Source organism: Gavialis gangeticus, unplaced genomic scaffold (genome assembly GCF_001723915.1).
Source record: "Gavialis gangeticus isolate Ggan-Ray unplaced genomic scaffold, GavGan_comp1, whole genome shotgun sequence".
In the NCBI taxonomy this organism is placed as follows: Eukaryota; Metazoa; Chordata; order Crocodylia; family Gavialidae; genus Gavialis; species Gavialis gangeticus.
The window spans coordinates 2,334,326-2,356,241 of NW_017728973.1; the positions used below are offsets into that span (position 1 = coordinate 2,334,326).

The 21,916-nt window shown below is 49.0% G+C and overlaps 1 protein-coding gene across 5 annotated transcripts in view; it reads left to right on the forward strand.

The window, feature by feature from the left end:
- The window catches only part of ZNF385C (zinc finger protein 385C), a 203,589-nt gene that overhangs the window by 165,429 nt on the left and 16,244 nt on the right, over positions 1-21,916 (forward strand). For 3 of the 5 annotated variants that reach the window (XM_019506193.1, XM_019506185.1, XM_019506219.1), the window contains 4 exons: positions 4,708-4,818; positions 5,901-6,005; positions 16,550-16,718; positions 19,299-19,637. In XM_019506193.1, coding sequence (XP_019361738.1) covers positions 4,708-4,818; positions 5,901-6,005; positions 16,550-16,718; positions 19,299-19,637 — 724 coding nt within the window. The remainder of the gene's footprint in view (positions 1-4,707; positions 4,819-5,900; positions 6,006-16,549; positions 16,719-19,298; positions 19,638-21,916) is intronic. The other 2 variants (XM_019506211.1, XM_019506202.1) reach the window with 2 other exon arrangements.

Genomic DNA, 21,916 nt, shown 5'->3' on the forward strand with positions numbered 1-21,916 from the left:
CTGTAATTTAGCAATAATTAATAGGCATGTAAACTGTTACTACATAGCATAAAGGGCCTTTGATCATTAGTGCAACAGTCTTCACTACCCTTTTCTGTTTGTGGCATACAGCTCAGGCCTCATCATATCTGCACCCAAAGTTCAATTTTAGTACTGCATATCTCATAGCCAATCTCCTGATGGGTTAAGTTTTCTACCTTTGATTATTAAATCAGCTGATTAAATAGCTGAACAGTTTTTAACAAATGCTCTTCCTAGGCCCTTTTCTGTGACAGTTATTAGGGAGGAAGAAGCAGGTTCTCTGCTAGTAGTAATTGATGATAAGACTGTTGATGCTGATGGAGTTGTACTCACTTATACTAGCTGGCAGGGGTGAATCCAGAGGGGGTGCAGTGGCACAGTCGCACACCCTTTTTGTACCATGCTGCCACAAGAGCAGCAGCAAGAGACTTCTTTTAAGTCCCTAAAAGGAAGTAAGTATTCCCCCTACTTCCCCTTCATACTGAGCAGCACCTTCCCTCCCCTCCCATTTCTCTTCCCCCCAGAGAACTGCTCCTGCTTTGCTTCAGCCAGGCTGCACAGGGAGCTGGGCTTAACCAGGGACAGCATCAGTGATAGTTGTGGTGGGTAGATACCACACCCGTCTTTACAAAACCCTGGACCACCCATGCTAGCTGGAGCCCTTAGCCAAAGAATTTACCAGGTACTTTGCATGAACATCTGATCTTTGTATAGCAATAATACATCCCCTGTCCGTCTCAAACGCCTTCCACCCACAGATCTTGAAATATTTGTCAGATAGTGATGGGTTCCCACCCCTCAGCTCTTGTGGGAAGCAGATCAGTAACAACATCCCCATTTTACAGAAGGGGATGCACAGGCAGGGGAGGTGATTTGCACTGAACCAGTGGTAATAAGACTCAGGAATCTTGCCTCCCTTTGTACCATCAACCTGCTTAGCTGCTGTTCTAATATAACTTGTCTCATACTGACAAATTCGCTTTGAAAAATTTTGCTCTTTCTTTTTTCCAACAGTTTTTTTTTAACAATCTAAATCTTTTCCACAAAAATAGTCAGATGGTTGGAATTTTTCCCCCACCAAAGCAAAATGAAAATTAGTGATTAAAAACCAAACCAAAAAAAAAGAAAGATTAAGCCATTTTCGGAGTTTGTTTTTATTTTATTCTTTCCCTTCTTTCTTTATTCCAATTTTCTGATGAAAGGGAAAAAGGAGTTAAAAGGGAGGGGGGATTAATTTTAATGGAAACACTGAAAATTTCAGCCAAAACAAAGTTCCCCCTGTGAGCTGCTGTGATGGGTGCAGCACAAACACACAGGGAGAGACAGTCCATGCCCTAGAGAACTGACAGAACCAGCTCACGGACATATAACTGCCTTAGATTTACAGATACAGAGCTGGGGCACAGAACCATAAGGTGACTTTCCCTGCTAAGGTCATACTGACTTGGGAGCCTGTGACAGAGCTGGGAACAGGGCCCACAGCTCAGGAGTCCCAGTCCAGTGGCTCAGTCACAGGGCAGTTCTTCCTCGGTGAGTTTCCTATGGGTACTTTGTGCCCACATTATGTGTCTGGAACCACCAGTCCAGAGGGGGTTATCATCTGCCTACCCATACTTTCTTAAGTTCTCCCCACCCAGCCATTTCTTGGTGGACCCAAGGTCAGGATTTTCTCAGGCTATCCCTGACAGCTTCCAACGCTTGTATGTTCCACTCCATTTTCCTCCTGACTTCTCTGGCTCCTGCTCTCTCCTGAGCTACTCGACATGAAGGATGAGCTCTTTAAAATCCAAAGAGCTGTTTCACAACAGTGTTTGTCAATTAAAATGAACTCTCTGTTCCAGTGGGAGAGTAGGCGAGATGGACTCAGCATCCTGGCGCATGGCTGCAGAGCTTAGAGAGACTTCTCTCATTTATGTCCTGATAGGTTGGGTGTTTCCTGAAACAAAGGCCAGTCCTGTTCTTGTGCGTGCAGATTTGCTGTACACGGATGATGCCTATAATGCATTGCCACGTTTGTTGTCAAGGGTGGGGTGGCATCTTTGTCATTGCTAGATTCCTCATGCCTCATCAGCAGCTGAAAGCCTCTTCATTTATATTCCAGATAAGTGAGTAAAATTTCATAGCAAACAGGCACTTCATTAATCACTCGATATTACCATTCTGCTCACTTCTGGAATGGAATTTGGGGTCTTGATAATGGCTCTGTTGTCCAGGCATGTGCCTTAAAGACTGATGCACCTGTCTCGGCAACTAAATAGCTTTGCAGAGAAATACGATCGCCTAAAAACCCAAGGCTCTACTGACAGCAGGACTCAGATAAGATAATCTTCCTATGCCACAGGGTAAGGGAACAATACTTGCATTATAGATTATAGCTGCACTCAAACAAAGAGGTTATTCTTATTTTTCCCCCTTAATAAATACATTTTGTTTAAAACAATTATGGCTTTTTGAACAAGTTTGCTGCTATGGCTGAAGAATAAGATGAGGGTGAGCATTAGGAAGAGACAGACCCACCAGAGGCTGTCAGTTGTCTTCTTGCATCTGCCTTGCCTCAGAACCTCTGCACTCTGCCCTTTGAGGAAAGACACAGCTCACTGCAAATTGCTGAGTTGTTTAAAATTTCAACGTAACGAGCGTATGTGCCCCGTGAAATACTAACGGTGCTGGAAATTCATCAAGTAATCAAAAAACATTACAAAATAGTCATGGTAAGAGTTTGATCGAAGGACTTGCCTAGATAAAGCAATTTCTGTAGCCAAAGGCTCACAAGAGAACAGTGTGGTCAGCATCACATCCAGCTGCCCCTGACTCCCCAACTCAAATGACCAGCTCCCCGTTTACAGCTGGGTTGACTGGGAGTGGGCTTTGGTACCAACTGAGAGTGTGAGGATCCAGCTTACCCTTCTGCAGCTGTATCGAGAGGCCTTAACCCCTCTGCCACCCCATCCTCGACTAATTTGATACAGCATGCAAAATAGATTGCTTACTGTGTTCCAGACACCAGCTGAGACTGGAGCATCAATGTGCTAGTGCTAACAAGAACCAGAGTCTGCCCAAATGAACTCAGAATCTAAACAGAGAGTGGCAGGAAAGCAGGATTTTTGCAGTCATTTTACAGACAAGGAGCTGAACCACAAATCCAGCTTGGTGGGAATATAAGGATGCCTGCAGTCTGTTCTCCAGCACGCTAGTGATTTAAAGTAGATTCCAATGGCAACCTTCAGAAGTGCCCTTCTGAAGGAGTGTGTTAGTAATATGGTGACATTCACTGCAGGGCAGAGGACATAGGCACCCTGTAAGCTAGTGGTGATAGCTTTGCAGCCTTGCTTGAAGTGGATTTTAGTTGCTGATGAATAGCAAACAAAGGGTTAATGGCTGGTGACTCTTTTTTTAAAAACATCTTCAGAAAATATAACTGTCTTTCCTTAATGTGATGGGTGCAGTTCCTGCTGTGTCACTTGAAAATACTCCTGCTCATTGGGGCTCTTGAGCATGACAGCTGGGGACCGCTAATGGCAACCGATAATTTGCCATCCATGATATTGGTAACTGTTGTGAAGAGAGAGAGGGTTAGAGACAGAGGAAGTCTCAAAGCACTCCCTGGATCTATTTCTGAGTTGTTCACTGGGGAACAAGATGCTGGAACTTCTGTGTCCTGTGTTATTTCTGTTTGTCTCACCTGTTAAAAAAGGGCATTGACTCCTAGCCCTCACCTAGAGCAAGTGTTGCTTTTAAGTGCTTTGAGAGTGGATGAGATGATGAAAAAGATTAATAGACATGATTGTTTCTCCCTGGCAGAAGGTGGTAGAGTTACTTATCCCTCAGCAGATAGGAGAGAGCAAAACAGAGATCAGAAGCAGAAAGAAAAACCATAGTTTACTCTACCAAGCACTGCAAATATTGGGATCCCACAGATTGATTTTTTTCAGTAAAAGAGGATAAAAACATGGACACAGTCAGGTGTATTATTAGTATAACTTATTTTGCTCACATTTTGTACAGTAGCTCTTCAGCAGACAGTTATGAACACCAAGCTGGTGAACCTCAGGTCGCACCAACCCCTAGTTCCCCAAAAGAAAGAATTGACTTTGATTAGAGAGATTAGGTTGAGTACTAAATCCTCTTGCTGCTTGCAACAGCTCCCCTATCATAGCCAAATCACAAAACTAAGTACAATGCAGCCTTTCTTCAAAGACTGCCAGCTGCTTGCACAGTAAAGAAAGGGTATATAAGACAGCACCATTTTGTGGCTGCCATCATTAATAGCATGATTAGGCATCAGATGGCTTGGGGGTCTTTGCACTGTGTAGTACTGTGGGGGAAATGTGTCTGGCTTGTGCCCAAATAACGTGGAGAAATGTTCAAATCAGACCTTCTGCTTGAATGAGAACTGAAATGTTGTCTTACCTCCTGACTCCGAAGTTCTGAGTTTCCCCTTCTAGAGGAGATGGAAGCTAATGCCAAAGCAGAGCAAGAAACTGTGTGTTAAGTGTTGATGGTTTTCACCAGTGGTAACACAGGAAACAAAGAATTGTGTGACATGCTCAGCAGTGATTCTCCAGGACCTTTTCTTGCAAGTGCAGTACACACTGGTCCCAGGCCAGGCCAAAGGTTGTTCATTTATCCACTTTCTGAAGCAGAGCATTAGTCACCAGCTAACCACATTGCCTCCCTTTCTTGCAGATGGATCCCGTGCAGAAGGCCGTGATCAATCACACCTTTGGAGTGCCCTCCCCGCTCAAAAAGAAACAGTTCATCTCCTGCAACATTTGCCACCTCCGGTTCAACTCTGCAGTAAGTTGCATTCAGGGGAACTGGCTGGTGGTTGGTAAGAAGGGCGTAGCAAATTAATTATTCTATTTTGTGTGCGTTTGAGAGAGTGAAGAGAAAAGAAGGAAACTATGCTTCTTCTCAAAGGGGGCCTGTAAGCCAGGTTCCTCCACAGCACCTGGCTTCTATTGGGTTGGGCTTCTGTTGAGGGCAGCATAGTGCTAGCACCAGAGCAATGGCTGCTCCGTAATGAAGCAGCTGAGGTACTTTGCCCTGCCTCTTCTATCTCCTCACCGCACCCCTCAATGTGTCTACTGCTAAGGGGGCTGCCAGAAGGGTGAGTTAGCAGCTATAGTGCTAGTCTGTGAAACCTCAGTTCAGTTCCTGGCTCGTGTTATATGACCTTGGGCAGGTCACTTAATCTACCTTGTGCCTCAGTTCCACAGTTGTGATATGGGTATACTATCCTTATTCACAGGGGTGACTGTGGAGGCCAGACATGTGAGTTATTTCTGTAGCATCAGCCATCATTGGGTAATGTTGAGGGGAGGAAGGAGGCTTGTTCTTCCCTTGCAGTGCCCAAAAGTGAGCCATCCAGAAGGAGGGTAGGTGCAAGGCAGGGAGAGAGATAGGGAGTGGAGGGGCAAATCACTGATCTTTCATTGGGATTTCTGCAACACAACAACAGTGCAAGCAGCTTCTCAACTCCACAGGAAATAGGGGCCCCTCAGGGGATTGTTCTTTTCCAAGGGAAGCTAGAGTAAATAAATTTCATGCTGCTTAGTTCCAGTAAAGCTAAGGCCTTCTCTAACAAGAAAAATGTGCTGCTTTAGCAAAATCAATATAGAAAATGATCTAGTTAAATTGCTGGAAACCCCTAATGTAAACATTTTTACACCAGTTTCACCTTCACTTGTGTTGCTTTGTACTGGACGCCACCTAAATCAATGTAAATACAAGCAAAGTGAATTTAATGGCATCCACTTTAGAAAGTTGCAGTTTTACCTACATTGAGATTTAAACATGTTTCACTAAACCAGCTTAAGTTTGCTAGAACAGGAAAGGTCTAGCCTGGCACTAATCAATTGCACTTCCATTGACTGCAGGGAAGTTGCATCCATTTACGACAGGGTGTTAATCTGCCCAGTAGCAAGTACAGTGGCCTGCAGTTGGGACTCATCTCCTCCGCTGCTGGGCAGATATGCCATTGGGTACGTTTACCTACCTCCCCCATGTGGTAGCTTCCTCTTGTTGTCTATTTGCATCCTGCCCCCAGCATCAGGATGGGCAGATTCAGCCTATTGTGCCTCACATCACACTCTTCTACCTGCAGTTCCCAGCTGTTTCCCTGGCTTGGTTAGCAAATGTGAAGCCACCCACTGCCCTCTTTCCTTCGTGCCTTCTCTAATGCACATGAAAACTGTTGGAGAGACCATTTCCACAGCTGCAGTCCTAGATTGGGCAGTTTGTACCATAGGTGGCAACTGTTACAAGATTCACTACTGGCTGCCATCCTCCAGATCACTCTGTAGACCCCACCCTGCTTCTGTTTCCTTCACCTGGTACCTTCCCTCCAGTGAGCCCATGCAGCTCCTTGAGGGGAGTGAGCTGTGACCTTCCCTCTCTGCACAGCAGAGCTGCCACATCTGTTCCTTTGTCTTTCCCTGGCTCTTCATTTTGCTCAGGTCCGCTCTCCCTGCCTTGCTCTTGGCTTGCATGCTTAAGCTGCTTTATCAGACCGTGCAGTTCGTATCTGTTCTTCGGGAGCTGAATATAATCTTTCCCGCTTTGGCTGTGCAGAGCTCTGGTGTGTTGGGTTGTTTTTAGCCCTTTATTCCAAATAAATCAAACATCTTTTCGAGGGGCAGAAGGTAGCATTCATTCATCCCCTGCAGCAATTAATTGCATGCAGCTGATCTTTTGTGGGGGAAACTGATTAAAAGTTTCAGAGGGAATTTTCATGCAAATCCACCACTGCGGCCAGTCGGGAGGTTGGTAAAAACTTTGCCAAACAGCAGGGGCCTCCACTAGAGTAGAGCAAGGGCCCTGGACTGGGTGAGGTAGGAGGGTCAGTCTGGATTTCTTTATGACAATCTCTTCTTGCTTTAACTTCTGTCAGCAGTAAATCAGATTTTCTTTGTAACCATCCTTCAACAGCTGAATAGCCATAGTGCTGTAAACTCTTCACTCAAGACTTTGAATCAGGGCTTTTTGCTCTACTGCAGCACTGTAAGCCTCATTCTGTAGAGAGAGCAGTATCCCCCTTTTCAGTTAAAGCCCCTGGGTCTGGGCTACAGTGCCAAAGTTCCCTATTTCCAAGATGATGTCAATGGGCACATTGCACAAAGAACAAGGGCTTGAGAAGAGGATTGGTGCAATGGTTCTGTCATGAACCTAGGACATAAAGAGATCTGGACTTAAGTTCTCTCTGTCTCAGACTCCCAGTGTGACCTTGGGCTAGGCACAAAGGCGCTTGTACACGTAACAGAGGTTTAGTTCTTCAGGTTGCATTCTGTGCCCCCTAAATTGAAACGGTGAGTTTTTAATTGAAACCTCACCATTTCAATTTCTGTCACTGTATAGACATGGTTGTCCTGGTGGCCACAGGTGCCTGCTGAAGGCAGGACACCTGGGACCGCCTGGGAACAGGCTGGCTTGCCCCTGGAACAGTGCAGGAATGTAGCAGGAGGGTGGCTGGGTTTGCTGGCAGCCAGAGAAGGTGGCAGGGATGGTGCATGGGTGCTGGAAGCCCAGGTGGGCTGCTAGCTGGCCGGGTGCTGCCCCAGCTCAGAGGCACCTGATCCAACGCTTCCCCGAACTCTCCTGGGGTTCCAGTGCCCCGTGCACCATCCCTTCTGCCTTTTCTGGCCACCAACACACCCAGCTTGCCCCTGGGGCAGTGTGGGGAAACAGCAGGAGGGCAGCTAAGTGTACTGGTGGCCAGAGAAGTTGGTGGGAACAGTACACAGGGTGCTGGAAGAATGGGCGGGCTCGGGGAAGCATTGGATTAGGCACCTCCGAGCTGGGGCAGCACTCAGCCAGCTAGCAGCCTGCCTGGGCTTCCAGCACCCTGTGCACTGTCCCCGCTGCCTTCTCCAGCTGCCAGCAAACTCAACTGCCCTCCTGCCACCTTCCCACACTGCCCCAGGGGCAAGTAAGCCTGTTCCTGGGTGGTCCCAGGCATCCTGCTGGCTGCAGGAGCTTGCTGAAGGCAGAAGTGGTGAGGGACCTAATGTCTTTTTTTCCATGGAGCCTGCCCACCTCTCTCACAGCCCGGGGTGAGCTGACTAATGGCTGCAACATTCCAAAATGCGACATTGCAAACTAAACTACATCGGGATGCTGTTTAGTTTGCAATGATGCAGGGTCATTTAAAACTCACAAAACTCAGGTATGTGTAATGTGTGACACCATTAAGCCACATGACATTGTCACATGTACAAGCGCCCAAAGGGTTTATCTAAAAAACTGTGGTCAGGAGGGGAATTATAGATATAACCTGTCTGCCAAGTGCTGTTCAGCAGTGAAAACAGCTGGATTCCAGTGCCTAGGGAAGCTGCCACAGGACTTAGGAATGGGGTTGTGAGCCCCACAGGCAGGCTCACCCTGGAATTGGAGTTACAGCCTCCAAAAGATTGGGAGCTACTGGTTTAGGGATTCCTGCTTAAAAGCTCAAATACCACTGGCTTGACCCAGGAACCTGGCAAACTGAATTCCGCTGTCTGTGTGGGTATCATAAGCAATGAGTCCAAGAGTTTAATACCAAAAACCAAGGGGGAGAGAGGGGAGTACGATATAAACTGTGGAAAGCCCCAAGGTGCTTTGACAACAGGCATAAACCCAGCTCACATTGCAGCTACTGTCTGTATCTCCTTGAACCCAGCTCTCCTCTCCTCTCCACTCATAATTTGGATCCAGGTCTGGAGGAGTCCCAGTTTTGGTCAGCTGTGTCTCTCTCCCTTAACAGCGTGTGGTTCTGGGGACCACCCCATCAACTGAAGTAGTGCTGGAGCTTGGTAGGAAGACTCTCTCCAAAGACCCCCACTGAAGCTATTGCTCTTGGCAGTTTCTGTCTCAGCTGCCTCAGCTCCTTAAAGCTGCCTTGAGATTGATTCCTTTCTGAAGAACTGCAATGGCTGTAGCTGCTTCCAGAATCTCCAGCACAAAGGAGAGCCTCCTGGATACAGCCTTTCTCTGTTTTACTTAGATCCCTCCAGTCCAGATTGTAGCCTAGGCCAGGGGTTGTCAACTCAGGGTATGTGTACCCCCAGGGGTACTTGGGTTATAGGGAGTACGTACGGGCGGGTAGGGACAGAGCGTGGCGGCAGCATCTCCCCTGGCACGTTCGCCTCTTACCCAGGGGAGTGGGAAGGAGAAGCTCCCCTGGCTCCATCCATCACATCATGGCACCTGCCCGGCACCACCGGCTCCACGTGGCATATTGCGGCACCTCCCCACCCATTTGAATGGCCAGGTTGGGGTTGTGGCCACCCCTGGCAGCACACAATTAGCCAGGTGTGAGGCCTGTCAGTAGCCTGCAGAGCCATGACCGGCTATAGCAAAGTGGGCCAGCATGTGGCCAAGCAGGGTGACAGCCGCCACATGCAAGCCCCACTTTCATTCAGCCACCACCCCCAGCGCCATCACTGTGCACACTCCAGGGAGGCACAGGGGCATGTGGGGCAGGGTGGGCTGGGGCCGGGTCAGTGCCAGGCTGTTGGGCCAGGCTGGCTGGGAGAGGGTTGGGGGGCGCTACAGCAAATTTTGGGGTGGCTGCAGCCCCCACCATAGTGCAGCCCAACCCCCTCCCCTGCTAGAAAGAGCGCCCGACATTGCAGGAGGGAGTGAGGCAGGGGCAAAGGCAAATTATTTGTCCCTGCCTCTGGCCCGTTCCTCCAGGGGCGCGGCATGGGGGAGCACGTGTCCCTCCCCTTTGGTTCTCCCATGGTGCGCACAGCAGCGACAGCCGCCGACCCATGCCTCTAAAGGAGCTGCCAGGGTCCGATTGTCCCACAGCCTGTCCCAGCTGGGGCCCCATTCACTGTGCAATGCTTACTGCACAGTAATGGGCTCTAATCTTGAGTAAATTTGCTACCTACAAATGCAAATAGCAAATTTACTCAAGATTACTGTGCAGCAGCACATGTGTGGACGCCTGACCACTAGCAAATGTGGTCCTGGTCAGCCGGGCAGGAGATTGCTACTTGCCCCTGAGAGGTGCCTGCTGCCACCACCAGCATGGGCGACTGGTGCCTCTTGAGTCAGGGGGGGCACATGCCCCCCCTGAAACCAGTCAGTGGCTGTGTGGGGGTTCCCACGGCAGCCGATCTCACTGACTGGGGTGGGGAGGTGGCTCCTCCAGCAGCCAATCTCATTGACCAGGGGAGGTGTCCCACACTGCAGATCTCACTCACCAAAAAGCAGCTGCACTGCTTCTGGAAGTCCCGTGGCCACTTCTAGAAGTGGTACAGCCTGTTTTGCTGGCAGCCCCACTCCACGGCCAGTGCACCGCAGGGGGGGTACCAGCGCTTCTGCCTACCACCCTGCCAGTTGCCTAAACAGGGAGTGTGGCCTGACAGGGGGTGCACCAGCACTCTCAGGGGGTGCACATGCACCCCCTATGCATCACCACTGACCACTGGAGCCCAGCCAGGGACAATGTACCCTTGCCCTGGCAGCAGGGAGCTCCCAGCTCCCACTCCACAATCACAGAGCCAGGGCTGGGAGATCCTTATCTCCCAGCACCAGCTCTGTGGTCACAGGGCCTGCACTGGGAGATCCTTCTCTCCCCGACCCAGGCTGGGAGATCCTTATCTCCTAGAGCCAACTCCATGGTCTCAGGGCCAGCACTGGGAGAGAAATATCTCCCAGTACCAGCACCAAGCACCAACCCCACAACCATGGAGCTGGCTCTGGGAGATAGGTATTTTCCAGCCTGGGCCCTGCAGCCACAGAGCTGGCACAGGGAGATAAGGGTCTCTCAGCCCAAGCCCCACAATCCTGGAGTGAGGCCTGGGAGCTCCCTGCTGCCAGGACAGGGGGACATTGTCCCCACCCAGGCTCTGGTGGCTAAGCCTATGTCCCAGCCCCTGTCAGGAGACAGCTGTCTCCTGGCCCCTGGGCTAGCACCCAGGGGAGCTGTTGCAGGGGCCCATTGGAGGTCCTCAGGGAGTGGGAGAAGTCTGCTGGTAGGAGCAGCAAATCTGCTGCCACGTCCCTATATGTATAGACATATGCCTGGGAGAGTTTACTCAAGTGTAAACTGCTCCTGAATTATTTGCGTGTGTAGATGTACCCAGTGGGGATAACTTCACTTTATTAACTCCACCTTCTAAGTGTAACTGTAGTTTGACTAGAACACCTAAAATCACTGCCAGTCCAGCAGCAGGACAGTGCTGCTCTTGGCCTCTGCACAGACAGTCATTTCAGTGCAAGGAAAGGTGTGAATTTATGCAGCTAGGGTTGTATTGCTCCAACTCCCCATCTGGATGCTCTCTTATTTCAGTATAAAAGAGGCTGATTCTGCTTTAGTCCATGTTTAATACATGTTACTTTGGAAGCCATTTAAGTGAGGCTGGAAAAAGCCACTCTTATTCCAGAATAAGTGTGTCAGTTTGGGAAGTTATACTGCACTAACTAGAGTGGTTGATCAGTGCTGGTACAACTCCTCACGGAGCCAAGCCCAGAGAATCCAAGTTAATCTCCCAGGAGTGAGGAACAAAGCTCTCTCTGTTTACTTTTTAAAGTAGCTGTAAAACTCCACCTGCAGCTTGTGCACTTCAGTGCCATGTGCCCTTTGCACCCTAGGCCAGTGCAGCACCTGAGCCAGTAGAGGGAAGCTGAACCCCTGCCCAAGGCAGCATTTAGAATCTATACATGAAAAATACTGGCAAAAACATGTACATGTACATGCATATGCATATTGTATATACATGTGTATTATTTGCCAACTATGAAGACAAGGTGTCACCATATTACTCTCCAGTGCAGGCATTGCTGGGGAGAGGAGCCTCCATACAGTCCCTGGCATGAATTTATAACTGATAGCATGTATCTGCTCAGAGAGCGCATAGCTGCCTTTTACACTGTTCCAGCCAATTAAAGATCAATAACTGGTCTAGTGCTGTTACTGCTTCATGGAGAAACGGGCTGGGAATCGGCAAGGGAAACCTTGCTGTTTCCCATTACCATAACTTGATGTTTTTCCTTAGTGTTGTCGCTTTGTCTTTTAACAGGCAAACACCCATCTGAGCTGTTGATTGGGTGGGCCCTTTGGGGGGACAGGGATGATTGTTGGAAGGAAAGGGGAGCAAGTTACTTGCTAAAGTAAATGAATTGTCACTGGAGATTCAGAGACATTTAACTAGTATCTCCTGTATAGGAAGGCAAAATGCCTCCCAAACTGAAGGGCCTACCTTCTGTGTTGGTGTCATCTGACCCTCACCACCAGAGGATGGGCAAGTTCCATTATCATCATGAATGTGAGGGGTTGTCCCTCCCCTAGGAGTTGAGACCTGAGACCCGAGTTCCTTGCCTAAAGTTCCACACTAAATCAGTGGCAGAGGAAGCAACTCAGCCCAGCACTCCTGGATACCAGCCTGATGCCCTTTCCATCCTTTCTCCCTAGTAAAGGTCATGATTCTGATCTCCCTGTTTCACTGGGCAGTAGTGATTTCATTTCTGGTCCCACTGAAATCAGTGGAACAAGCCAGCATGAATAAGGGCATTAACACTGACCAGCAAAGGGTTAGGGGCATAACAAGCTACCAGTCACTGTTAGAGAAATGTCCAGCTCAACAAACCCCTCAGCTCCTTTGCACTCCTCTCTTCAAGTGGATCAAAACAGTAGTTTGATGTGCTGAGTTCAGAGAGCAGCAGCTGGTACAAGGCTATGCAGGCACATGAATGTTTATAGCCCCTGCTAGCCTGGGAACCTGACTGGGAACCCCAATCCCCCTCTAGCTAAGGAGTAGTACAGCACAGAGCCCCCAGAAACCTGCTGGAGGACGGCTCAAAACAGCATCTCGGCCGTTCTGCCTGTTTGCCTACTCATGGGGCTCTCAGCACCATGGTGGTTGAGTGCATGCAGATTCCTGAGGACTCTGGCTCCCATGCACAGTCTCAGAGCTGGGTTTGATGTGCTTTCAGCCTGCCTGAACAAAATGCCATCACAGGAACACCTGGGCTCTGCCCCAGACCAGGTCTACACCACAGACTTTTGCCAGCACAGCCCTGTCCAGCAGAGGTGTGTTCCACAAACTGCATCACCGAGAACCTTCCTGCAGATATGGTTATACTGTATACAGCTTCTTTTGCTCCAAGTGGCTTGAATGTACTATACTGGCACAAGTTCATTCTTGCTATTATGAGCTGTCCAGACTAGGCTCACTTGGCCAGTAAGGTGCACTGGGAGAGATGTTCCAGCCAAGCACTCTGTGTGTGCATTTGGTCTCATTCCCAGACATGGGATGTGTGACCCATTTGCACCAGTGTAATGTTCATTGGATTCATACCCCAGTGTAAATTGCACTGGGATATAGAGCAGACAGGCCTGCAGCTCTCCCAGGAGGTTGCCATTATTCCAACTCTTTGCTGCTAGGTGACGAGAAAGCATGATAAGCTTGACATTTATACTGGGGTAAGTTACACAGGCATAGTTTTCCCTTGATATTTCTGGGTATAATTCTACACTGGATTTGAGAAAGTTATATAGATATAAGGCTGGATGCTGTGCTCCATTCCCTTTTTTTAACATAGGCATGAATATGTCATGTGTCCATGCCCTTGCACTCTCTCTCTGTCAGACACACACGCAGCCTTGCACACGTGCTCTTTCTGCCTCACCTTTTCAAATGCCTGGTAACACAACTGGAGGTCTCTCGCACATGCTTCTTGTCTTGCCAGCATGGTTGTCTCTCTCACTCATTTCTCTCAGACATGTGCTGTTTCTTTCTCACAAATACCCACAGACACATACCCTCTCTCTGGTGCTCATCTCCTTTTCTTGCTAACCTCACATCTGTAGTAAAATCACTTACCAATGTAAACTGTAACACTGGTTCTGTTTCGGCATAACATGGCTACAATGCTGGGGGAACCAAGTTTGGCCATGAGTCAGGCCTGTCCAGATTGCATTATCTTCTGGAACTTTAATCTGCTAATGAGGCTCCATTTATACTGGCTTGTGCACGTGTAGGATTTTCCTTCTGCATATCCAGCCATAGATGCTGAATTCTTAGACATTAATCCTGCCCTTTCAAGAGAGAGGGAGTTATGTTTCGTTATACCCAGTGCTGGGAGCCTTAGACCAGCCTCCAAAAACCACTATGCAAATTAATCTGCTCTGCTAAGTAATAGTGTCTTAATTCATTTTGGATTTATTTTCCATAAATTGCTAAACGGTGGTTGTTTTGGGTGACAATGCCGCATTGTGCCTGTCTGCTAAGTACACAAACGTTTGGGGTTATTTTCTTTTGTGCCCATTTTTATCAGTCCCATGCAGGCATGAGCCCATCAATATGCACTTCATTATTCACTGTTCTCTGGGAGAAAGGAGGCCGTGAATGTAAATTACATATTAGACACCAGTTAGGTTACAATGCGGGGATGTGTCCTCCCTAGGAATTTATTTTATTTTATTTTTTTTTTTACAGCAGGCAGGCAATTCATGGTATGTTTCTGAAGTCATAAATTTTGCTTGAAAGCTTCCTTTGAAAGTGACTCGGTGCGTTTAATCAGCCAAGGGTCCTTATCTCGGCCTTGCAACGTGACGGTGTTTTAGCAAAGCGATCCCTCAGTCTGAATAGATTTGCGCGCAAAGCAGTTGGATGCAAAGATGAAAAGGGAGCTCTGTCACGTGCTCACCCAAAAATAGCACCATTGTGATGGTTGCTCACACCAAGGGAGGCAAAAATTACTGAGCGTAAATGGTCACGGCGTTCAGTGTTAGCCTGGAGCCAAGTGCTGTAGTAACACTGATGCCTCCTGGAGATGTAATGGAGCATCTTTATCCCCTGTGTGACCAGTTACCCTTGTGGCTATCTCAGACAGCTGGGGCTGGTTGAGCTGTCCTGGTCCTTGGTTCAGGCAGATTTAGCTTGACTCAGGGGGCTGCTATTTATATTATGGTAGTGTCTGGGTGTTGGAGCTGAGCTCAGGGCCCTGTGGTACAAGATGTTTTGTCTACACTAACATAGAGGGCACAGCTCCAGCCCCAGAGAGCTTGTACTCTTAACTAGATGGAAGCAGAGGCACTGAGATGAGAGGTGACCCACCCAAGGTCATTCAGGAGCTCAGTAGCAGAGCTAGTGTCTTAGCCACTACTAGATCAAGCTGCCTCTGAGGCAGAGAGGGGCCAGGAATTGAGTGAAGCATGAATGCAAAACAACCCCTTTTCACCTGAGGGTGTAGGGATTGCTTTCAAAGTGACCCTGAGAAGCACAGAGTGGGAGACTCTTGCCATCCACAAATGGCTTCTTTCATAAACACTGTACCTGGATCCCCATCACCTGCGGAGGGTTCAGAACAATTTTCCCCCAGAGCGACCATAGGGCAGGTGACTGCTGAGGCAGCAAGAAGGACAATATTCCTAGGAAAGGGACGTGCCTTGAAAAGATACTGAGATTAGGGCATTCCCCCTTAAAAACAAGAGGCAGAGAGCTGGCCCAGGCATGCAAGTTGAGGCCCAGCTTCTGCCAGACGAACATTGGCCTCTCAGCATGCAACACTAGCATCTCAAGGTGTTCCCACCCAACGTCGTTCTCCCCAGAGCTCTGCTGCTGAGCACACCCCTTCTGGTGAACCAAACAAGCTTTGTCCCATGGACTGGGACAGATGCAAGACTTGGAGCATGCCTGGCTTTGAGTCTAAATGCCAAGAGAGGCATTCCTCCCCCACCTGTATCTCTGCTGTCTCTGAAGCACCCAGCCAGATGCTGAGCCTCAGGACACTTGCAGAATTGCAGCGCACAGCCATGAGGCACTCAGAAAGCAGGACATCCTGGGCCCCCCACCGGCTTCCCCTGCCAATGGCCTTTAGCAGGCTCCCCATCTAGTGCACGTGGCTTCACCGTGTGTCCTTCAGGCTGAGCATGGTGACCTCTTGGTGCCCAAACAAGTCTGATGGGAGAAGGGCATTTTAGTACTCAGCACTGATGTGGAAAGACGAGGTTGAGGTGAGATGTGATGGGCTTTCTAAATTCCTCTCAGTAGCTCCTTTCTAGAGAAGGAGTGGGTGGGGAAATGGGAACCAAAATATACAGGGCTCTGTGGTTCAGTGGGATAGAAAACAGGAGATGGCTAAAGTTGGGTGCTGCGACTTCTGGGTTCTTTTTTCAGCTCTGGAAAAGGATGGGGTATGATGGATGAAAGCAAAGAGGATTGTGAGGCAAAACTCTGAGGTCTCTTTCAGACTTTGCCACAGGCTGCTGTCTTGGGGACTTTGTGAAAATGCTGCCCCCCTCCCTCCTTCCCCTCTCACCCCCCCCACCCCTCCTGGGCTGTTCCATCTGTAGATGGGAAATAGTGATTCTCAGGAAAAGCTTGGAAAGTAGTTTAAGACTCCTCAAAGGTATCAGAGCCACAGAAGCACAAGGAATCATGCTGCTCTTCTCAGAACAGTCTCCTCTACTTGCCCCCCCTCCAGATCAGTCCTATGTGTGAGTGCATGTATACAGGTGTGTGTTTATGTTGTGCCTTCCTGCCGTGGTGCATGTGCTCTGACATGACTTCTCTCCATCAAATGTTCCCTCCTCCAGAACCAGGCAGAGGCCCATTATAAAGGCCACAAACATGCCCGGAGACTCAAAGCCATAGAAGCCATGAAGAACAAACAGAAAATAGCAACAGCAACTGCCACCACCAGCCAGGAGAAGCCAGCCGATTTCCCTGCCACCCTGGATGGGAGCGGGGATCCCAGCAGCACAGGTGAGGAGACTGCAGGCCTGCCATGGCTTTAGAGCTCAGAGAGGGGAACGCTGACCTCTGGGATTTCCAGCATCCGGGGCTTTTGGCCTTGAACTTGTACCAGCCAGTTTGCATTAGGGGAAGGATGGGGGGAGGCGGGGTGCAGGCAGAGCCAGTTGTTTCCTGTTATAATAATTCCCCTGGGATTAACAGCCCCATGAAATTCTTAATGTATCTCCATAAGGAGCAGCGCTCTGTCCAAATAGCAATTAACGTCATGCTGGCACTGGTCAAAAGCAGCATCTGCCTTGCAACTGACAGCAGTGCTAGCAAGTGGGAGGCTCAGATAGCCACAGGGACTAGGCAGAGCCTGCAGGGCCATTCTGCTCTAGGTCACTGGTTTGAGTCTCACCTATGTTGGTGGTGACTTGGTGACCCTTGCATGAAGTGAGCCTGGGATTTAAGTCTAACTCCCAGAGGCTGTCAGCTCTGACCCAGCCACCTCCTGGGGCAGATGCCTATGTCCCAACACTTCCCCACATATCGTTAGCTCTAACTATCATCTGGCTGGCAGTCCTGTTCACTGTGCATTGCAATCTCTCTCTATTGCAAGTAGTAGGGGTGGAATAACCTCCTCTAGCATTGCATCGGCCTCTGCAGGAGGCCCATGCTCATCATTCCCCCAAGGGCACATGTATCATGTAGTAGCCAAAAGGCTGAGAACAAGCAGTGCAAATTACCAAACCCAGGGGAATCAGACCCCTGTGAGAATAGGCGCAGTTCGGTATTTACAGGGAGGTTTTTGTAACGATAACTAATGATGCTGTTGTTAACGACAGCCTTTTCCAGTGATGCCGCAACATTTATATTAATAACACTGCTGTGGCTGCGACATCATAAATAGCCTGATTAAGTCCTGAGCAGCTGCCAGGTATATACAGTGGCCTTGTGTATGGGCACCCGTTGATTATTAGCTGCTAATCAGGCTAAAGAGGGCTGCGATTAGTAAGGCAATAAAGCTCTGAGTTATAAATGTTTCTTCTGGGCTGAGGGAGGAGTGAGCTGGGCTGAGGGAGGAGTGAGCGACACTGGGACTGAATTGATTTTGTGGCTTTGTATCAATTCAGTGGCAAGAAACTGGCCAGGACCCTCGGGCTGGGACTTCTCTGTGCCCATCTCTAAGACCCATGTCAGGATTTGGTGCTGGGTATTGTACAAGCATAAAAGTGCCTCAGAGAGCTTACCATCAAAGTGTGAAGAAAGCCCAACAAGGAGGGGAGTGGTATGAAATACATCAGGGTGGGAGAAAAACAAAGGAAGCAGGCGCACAAGGCAGAGGCTCACTAGCCAGCAGTATGTTTAAGGGAAAAGCTGGCCTTGGGATGGAAGGTACTGGATTTGGGGCTAAAGGGTTGTTGGGTCAACATGAGTTTCTGCCACAGTCAGACTGCCTGTGTAACCTTGGGCCATACAGCCTCTGCTACTTAGCCACTCTGGGCTTTGGGTCCCCAGTCACAAAAAGGTGGAGAGTCATGCAGCCCAGAGTACTTCCCACCTTGTAGCAGGGGACTACAAGCTCCTCAGGCAGGAGCTTCCTCTCATCCTGTGTCTATGCAGCACCCAGCACTGGGGGCCCCTGACCCCTGATAAAGACTCTAGGTACCACCTTAAAACTAATGACAAGAGAAGTGAAGTTCCTCACAGCACAGGTGTCCCTCGGCTATTAGCTGTAACTTAGCAAAGAGGGGAACCACAGCTCTATTAGGATATCATTGGGCAGGAACCATCTTTCTGTCTTGTGTTCATACAACTCCCAGCACCTGGTCCATGTCTGGGCCCCCTGTAAAGATGATAAATAATAGCTAATCTCAGTGGGACTTTGCCTCTGGCTTCTGTAAAGCCAGGACTCTGTCTGAGGTTTTTTGCTGCTGTGCATATTGTTCAATAACCCACAGTCATTCCAGAGGCCCCGCATACTCATTACTGGAGAAACAAGCCAGTACAGACTTTTACCTGGACAACAGCCCTTCGCCTGATGCCAGACTTCACCTGGCCCCAGGAATTAGCATCCTCGGTCATCTGCCACGAAACCAATGAGCCTCATGCCATACCTCTTTCTGTGGCCACACAGTAGGAGAGGGGCCCTTTGCTTCCCCTCCCTTCAGCTCACTTTGATACCATGTCTAAGGGCAGCTTTTCAAACCAGAGATAACTACCATAGTAAATGAAGCATCTGCTTTGAGCTCAGCATGCCAGATAACAGCCTGACTGTCCCACTAGGACTCGGCCTCCTCCGTCCAACAGAAAGGCAAACAGGAAGAGTATCTCCCCCCAAAGTGGCAGATGCATTAAAGCTAATCATGGCTTCTTATGTCAGGGATGGTTCTGATGAGTCACAGATCAAAGTGCTAGTGGGAAAGGCCCTTGGGTACGCTGGGGTTTGCCAGGGTCGACTTGCAGATGGAGCGTGGCTGGGTTGGCCTTGGTGATATGGGGAGGGGATCTGGGCAGCAGGATTTTGAGGCTTTGGTGTTGTTCCAAAGCTGAAAGTCCTTCAACTAACAGGATTGCTTCTCCCTGTGCCCATTCCCTTTTCATTAGTCCAAGCCAACAGCCTTCTGGCGCTGAAGGAGCCAGATGCCGAATGCAGCAGTCTCATGCTGACACCCACCTCAGAGGAGTCCTCAGCTGAGCTGCCCAGCAGCATCCCATCCCTGGTCTCCCCACCTGTTTCAGAGCTGTCAGAGGGTGCTTCGGATGCCACCAGTGTGGCCTCTTCAGCAGCGCAGGGTGCTGAGCCCCAGGCAACAGAATTGGCCAGCAGTGTGAGCTCAGCCCCTGACAGTGAGAAGGACGGGAAAAAGAGCAAGCCGCACCTCTACTGTCCCACCTGCAAAGTGACCGTCAACTCCCTGTCCCAGTTGGAGGCCCACAACACTGGTAAGCGGCTCATCGCTAGTATGACCATAACTATACATACCTACTTCTTGTGGACATAACTGTGATGAAGAATGCCCTCATGTCACTTTACTGGAGTAGATAAGCAGGCTGGTTTATACAGGACTGGACTCCTGGTTTCTATTCCCAACCCCATGACAAAGCACAGTTCAGTGGTCAGAATAGGGTCAGTGGAGAATCAGGACTCCTGGGCGCTCTTTCTAGCCATAGAAAGAGTGTTTTAGTTTAGGGGTTAGAACATGACTGGGAGCCAGGACTGTTGGGGAATGTGGCCTAATTGATAGAAGAGGTTAGGGTCAAAGACAGGACTCCTGGGTTCTGTTCTTGATTCATCCTCTGACAGGCAGCATGACCTGAAGCATGTGACTGTCCCTTCACCTCACTGTGCTTCAACCTCCTGTTATGTAAAATAGATCAGGGCAAACCCTAATGGGTGGTTATGAGGGTTAATTAATAATGCTTTATGCAAAGGGGTTAGTTCATGTGACCTTCAAGTAGAAAGTCAATGTATCCATTCCATAACTGAAAGGTTGAATTTTAGCAAGGATAAATTTGCCTTTATTGTTACATCTCTTAATTAAAAGACATTTTCAGGCACGTTTAATCAAGTGATTGGAAGCTGCTTTGCATTCCTGGCAGCCTTCCTTTAGGCTGAAAAGGAACTGAAGGGGAAAAGCCTTCTACAGGCTCCTCTTCCTAGACCCAGGGCAGCATTTGAAAAGCACCCATTGCAAGGGTTACCTTAAGTCCCATTTTCATAAGTGATGTTGGCAGTTAATGAGACCTGCTCTCTGATTCAGCCACTTAGGCACCTTAAAAAGTTAATGCCAGAGCTCCCCCTCATGTCCTACACAAGCCAGGCACTCTCTCTCCTTTTGGCCGTGGTATGTTATTCACCTCAGAAAAAAAATGCACATAGAAACTGAGGGGGAACATGAGCTCTTTGGAGCAGGGACATTCTTTGCTCCAATTATACAGTGCCCAGCACAAGGAGGATTCATATGAAGACTAATGAACTAATCTGTTCAAGAACCCTGTCTCTATCATGTGCAGAACGTTAGAGCTGCAGGTCAGGACCAGCATTCTGTCTCTCATGGATCGGGGGTTATGAGATGTAATTAGATAACACTTGTAAAGCACTTTAAATGAGAAAAATAGGCCCTGATATAAATTCCTCCTTCTCCTTTAGTACGTGGGAGGCTGAGAGCTGTCGATAGGCAGGCAGACGCATTGTGTTATGCAGGCAGCATTCAGGTTGTCACATGGAGAATCAGCTTCTTATGGAAAGTGGAAGAGTGGCAGGTGATAGATCTCTTCCTGTACGTGAGTTTGGGGGCTGCTGGCAGTGACACTTTCTGAACTTTGGAGGATAGGGACCTACCTGGGCTCTTAAAAATAAGGAGCAAGATCCAACTTACCTGGGCAGGTTGCAAGGTCTGGTTTGTTCCTGGAACACTGGGCTATGCTGCAGCCAAGGAGGAGAATGCAGTACTGGTGACCCCCAGTGGCTTTTGCATCCTCTGCAGCCCTGTGCTGCTCACTGAAAATGTTTCTTCCTGTCCATGATGGGTAGGAAATACAGAGACTTCCTGCACCCTCTTTTAAAGCAAAAGACACTCACATTCTGTGAGAGCTGGAAATGAATCCTCCCCCCAGCCCCACATAACCTCTGAGTTATGGCCATGCTGGGCCATACAGCTTCCTGCACATCACAGAGGTCACGAACAGGAAAGGCAGCAAAGGGCAGAACCTCAGGCCGAGCTACAGAAGTGGCCTTTTGCCTTGATTGGCTCAGATTACAAAGTTGGAGATTTATTTGGGGAGGAAAAGAATGAACAAACAAACAACTGCTGTAGCAGTGGCACCAGAGGTAGCGTCAGTGGGGTTGCTGGCTGTTTCCTGCCATTTGCTAATGGACGTATGTTGTCAGAACATAAGAAGTGCCATACTGGGTCAGACCAATGGTCCACCTACCCTAGTAGCCTGTCTCCGACCTCCTGGTCAGCCTCCTCATGGCCCTTGCTAAGTTGGCCATCTATCTGACCAGGAAGGAGGTTCTGGCCTAGAAGACCCCCCGTGGCTGGAGCCATCTTTCTGCCCTGGATATTCATGTCTCTGGGTAGAGTATCACTGATCAGTATCCATTGGCTCCCTGGACTTGTTTGAGGGCCAGTAGACACTGACCAGTGTGCTCTGCTTAGTGTCCTCCCTTGGAACACTTGTTATTAACCTTTGGCTCTTGCTCCTCTCCCTGTTTTTGC